At 46.6% G+C, this 5,000-nt stretch overlaps 1 protein-coding gene across 1 annotated transcript in view; it reads left to right on the top strand.

The window, feature by feature from the left end:
- sec24d (SEC24 homolog D, COPII coat complex component) overlaps positions 1-5,000 on the top strand; it is a 52,260-nt gene that overhangs the window by 28,803 nt on the left and 18,457 nt on the right. The window contains exon 12 of the mRNA XM_042070017.1: positions 3,701-3,892. Coding sequence (XP_041925951.1) covers positions 3,701-3,892 — 192 coding nt within the window. The remainder of the gene's footprint in view (positions 1-3,700; positions 3,893-5,000) is intronic.

Genomic DNA, 5,000 nt, shown 5'->3' with positions numbered 1-5,000 from the left:
AGCAGAACCAGGTGCAAACACAGAATAGGACAAAGAGTCAAAACACGCACGCGCACACACACACGCGCACGCACACACACACACACGCACACATGCGCACACGCACACACACACCAGTGTTGCGCGGTCTGCCCAAAATTAAGCGGATGACCGCGGTTATGAGTCATATAAAAAATATTTTAATGATATTCGGGTCATTTACGGGGGGGGGGGGGTCAGTTAAAATTTAGTTAAGTATATATATTTTTAAAAATACTTAAAGTATCACGAGAAGGCTAGCATCAATATTTAACTCATAATTGCTTTTCAAAGATATCATTGGTTGAAGCATACAGTAGACCTACTCGCCACATGGGTGGAGAGGTAGAGATGGAGACTGTAGAGGTGGAGACTGTAGAGGTGGAGACTGTAGAGGTGGAGAGGTAGAGATGGAGACTGTAGAGATGGAGACTGTAGAGGTGGAGACTGTAGAGGTGGAGACTGTAGAGATGGAGACTGTAGAGGTGGAGAGGTAGAGATGGAGAGGTAGAGGTGGAGAGGTAGAGATGGAGACTGTAGAGGTGGAGACTGTAGAAGTGGAGACTGTAGAAGTGGAGACTGTAGAGGTGGAGACTGTAGAGGTGGAGACTGTAGAGATGGAGACTGTAGAGGTGTAGAGGTAGAGATGGAGACTGTAGAGGTGGAGACTGTAGAGGTGGAGAGGTAGAGATGGAGAGGTAGAGGTGGAGAGGTAGAGATGGAGACTGTAGAGGTGGAGACTGTAGAGATGGAGACTGTAGAGATGGAGACTGTAGAGGTGGAGACTGTAGAGGTGGAGACTGTAGAGATGGAGACTGTAGAGGTGGAGAGGTAGAGATGGAGACTGTAGAGATGGAGAGGTAGAGGTGGAGACTAGAGGTGGAGAGGTAGAGGTGGAGACTGTAGAGGTGGAGAGGTAGAGGTGGAGACTGTAGAGGTGGAGAGGTAGAGATGGAGACTGTAGAGGTGGAGACTGTAGAGGTGGAGACTGTAGAGGTGGAGACTGTAGAGGTGGAGACTGTAGAGATGGAGACTGTAGAGGTGGAGACTGTAGAGGTGGAGACTGTAGAGGTGGAGACTGTAGAGGTGGAGACTGTAGAGGTGGAGACTGTAGAGATGGAGACTGTAGAGGTGGAGACTGTAGAGGTGGAGAGGTAGAGATGGAGACTGTAGAGATGGAGACTGTGGAGGTGGAGACTGTGGAGGTGGAGACTGTAGAGGTGGAGACTGTAGAGGTGGAGAGGTAGAGATGGAGACTGTAGAGGTGGAGACTGTAGAGGTGGAGAGGTAGAGGTGGAGACTGTAGAGGTGGAGACTGTAGAGGTGGAGAGGTAGAGATGGAGACTGTAGAGGTGGAGACTGTAGAGGTGGAGACTGTAGAGGTGGAGACTGTAGAGGTGGAGACTGTAGAGGTGGAGAGGTAGAGATGGAGACTGTAGAGGTGGAGAGGTAGAGATGGAGACTGTAGAGGTGGAGACTGTAGAGGTGGAGACTGTAGAGGTGGAGAGGTAGAGATGGAGACTGTAGAGGTGGAGAGGTAGAGATGGAGACACTAAAGAAGCTGAAGACGCGAGAAGTTAAAATAATAAAGACACCCCTCCAGGAAAAGCCATATATGGGACATATTTGGAAAGGTTCTTAAAGAAGATGACAGTAGTGCAAGTTATTTTCTATGTACTTCTTGCGAAAAAACAGGCACGACCAACATACAGTAACTCGTCACAAACGCGGCACTGGTAGACTAAGCCCTCCCAGCCAAACCGAGTAAGTGCAATTCCCAGACCTCAAGCAAGCAATAGATAGCTTTATATACTGACCTGGAACAGCTTTTTTAGACTAGGTACAAGACCTATTGACAAGTCGCTCAGTAAAATAATGATGATACTTTGCCACCTGCCCATGTTAAACTTTTAGCCTACAGCCGTAGCTTGACGAGCCAGACCCACATTGCTGCCGCTAGGGTGCATCTAGATTTCTGGGCTAGTGAGCAGGCGCCTGCAGGAATAAATGGTACACAGGCTACACAGCCATATCTACCGGTACGTATAGGCCATATAGGCATTCGCACATACATAAAAGCTACTTTGGTTCGTTGTGTCTGTGACTTTAAACAGTGTATGTGCTTCAGTAAAGCTTTGTGCTTCATTCAGCCAACCAGTTCTTATCTAACGTTTTGACCAGCAATGTATCTCTCCTGCCTACCTTGCTGCCTTCACCATTTCTGTTTTTGAAAGAAAAATGGATGTCCATGGCCTTGAAGTCTTGTCTTAGTGTTTAGCTAATCCTTAGCTGGTTGTGTGCGTGCTTGCACTCTTATTCTCATTCTCTCAACTGCGCAAACATTATGTCCTGCATATGTGTAGTCTACTGCAGAACGTTTCACAAATAAATTAGTTTGTTTTACAGAAATGGCCTACTGTCACACTGCTATAACCAAAAGCACACATTTTGTAAATAAGCGGGTCGGATCGCGGGTCAGGTATAATTTTGTCCTAATTAATATTCGCGGTCGGGTTGATTAAAATATCTGCCGACCGCAGGCCGCTTGTGACCAAACCCGCGCAACACTGACACATACATACACACACACAAACGCACGCACGCACACACGCATCATACAGACACACACATAGACAAGTCAACCAGCCCAATGTGTGTGTGTGTGTGTGTGTGTCTGTGTGTGTATGTGACTGGGCAGCCGTGGCCTACTACATGGTTAGCGCTTCGGACTTGTAACCGGAGGGTTGCCGGTTCGAACCCCGACCAGTAGGCATGGCTGAAGTGCCCTTGAGCAAGGCACCTAACCCCTCACTGCTCCCCGAGCGCTGCTGTTATTGCAGGCAGCTTACTGCGCCGGGATTAGTGTGTGCTTCACCTCACTGTGTGTTCACTGTGTGCTGAGTGTGTTTCACAAATTCACGGATCGACCGGAGACCAAATTTTCCTCACGGGATCAAAAGAGTATATATTTATGTGTATGTGACTGTGTGTTAGCCTAGAAATCTAGACGCACCCTAGTGGCGGCAAATTAATTTGCTCAGCCTGTACTTCTAGTAGTAAACCATAGGAAATTCTGTTGGCTAACACCGTGGATGTTATCCAATCACAGCGCTCTATTTTGTTAGAGAGTCTTAAGGCGGGCTTAACAGGATAACGACAGTCCTGCGACGGTGAACAACAAGGAAGGTGGCTATGGCGAACGAAGAGCGGTTGTTTGAATCGGCGTTGGCGTCAACTTTGGAGGAGTTGGACTTGTGCTTTTCTTTGAAAGTTGAGCAACACAATGCACTTAAGTCATTCCTTTCGAAGAAGGATGTATTTGCCGTTTTGCCGACCGGATACGGATATGGTCGTAGCGCTGGCCTATTGCATGCCTAGGCAGTTTGAAAGACAATTCTCTACCCGCCCCTTGGATTAAGCGAGGTGAATGGTTCGATTCCAGACTATACATTTCAATGATATAGGATGGCCCGCCAGGCTAACTGTGTGTGTCTGTGTGTGTATGTAACTGTGTGTGTGTCTGTGTGTGTGTGTGTAACTGTACAAATAAGTGTGTCTTTACCTTTTTCTGTCTGACAGAACGACTTATCACACTAAAAACATGGTGTGTGTGTGTGTGTGTGTGTGTGTGTGTGTGTGTGTGTGTGTGTGTGTGTGTGTGTGTGTGTGTGTGTGTGTGCAGGGAGGACGGTGTGGAGAGCTCGGCGGTCAGGGTGGGCTTCGTCACCTACAATAAGATCCTGCACTTCTACAACGTGAAGGGAGCGCTGGCGCAGCCCCAGATGATGGTGGTGTCCGACGTGGTCGATATGTTCCTGCCGCTCCTCGACGGCTTCCTCGTCAACTATGACGAGTCCCGCGCCGTCATCAACAAGTAGGTGCCCACGGACACACACACACACACACCACACACACCACACACACACACTCACTGTTACGGTTCCCCACAGGAAAACCGCAACATAAATTGAAGAACAACAACTGGGTTAAGGTTCAACGTTCCCTAAAAAGGGCAAAAATGCTGAAAAGCGTTGAAAAACTGGAGACGACGAGGAGCAACCAGCAGGAAAAACCCAGAAAATGCTCTGCAGACCTGGGGCCGTATTCACAAAGAATTTTAAGGCTAAAAGTAGCTCCTAACTGGTGAATTTAGGAGCAACTCCTAAAAATAATGGGCGTGTCACTCCTAACTTTAGGACTCCTAATTTTTTTCACTAAAAGTAATTCACGAAGCATTTTAGACCTAAAAATAGCACCTAAGTCTGGGACAGCTTAAAACAAGTCGAGAGGACTCCTAACTCACTAAGACCTATTCACAAACCCTTTTTGTGGCATTTCATGTTGCGATGTTTTGAAATGCGTATGCGGCTACAGGAGCTTCCAATCGCGAGGGAACAATTGTGCATTGTAGGCATAACTAAGGGATGCAATAACGCCACCAACAACAACCAAAACTACTCATTGTCAACATGTAAACTAAATGTAACATTTCATTGTGAATCAAATTACAATGTTCCTCTCTTTGCAAACGTAGGCATAGACTATGGTGACAGGTTAATTTCATAATGTTGCAAAGATACTGGATCAATCCGCATGTTTCATTAGGCTACTAGGCTATTTGTTTTGCCTTACTTTTGATTCATTTAGGCCTTTTTATTCAGTTATTCATCATCTTCCGTCCTTGTGTAGCGCACGCATTCTCAGACCTGTCACCTGTCACTCATCATCGTAAGGGAGGTGTTTGGAATCATTCCCCCGTTACAATCATCAGCCAATCAAGGTGGTCACTTCAGTCAAGCTCGTGCATGAGTAATGACGTCATCCATCGAAACGAAAAACTTACTCTTAGTTTAGGAGTTGTCATTTTTCCTTACTAAGAGTAGGTCTGAAAGGCTTTGTGAATAACTTAATAAGAGAAACTCCTAGCTGAAATCTTTTAGTGTGATTTAGGAGTACTCCTAGTGGTAAGAAGAAATCTTTGT

This window comes from Alosa sapidissima, chromosome 18 (assembly GCF_018492685.1).
Source record: "Alosa sapidissima isolate fAloSap1 chromosome 18, fAloSap1.pri, whole genome shotgun sequence".
NCBI classification, from domain to species: Eukaryota; Metazoa; Chordata; class Actinopteri; order Clupeiformes; family Clupeidae; genus Alosa; species Alosa sapidissima.
Note: the sequence above shows the minus strand (reverse complement) of the source record. Positions and strands in the feature narration are given on the sequence as shown.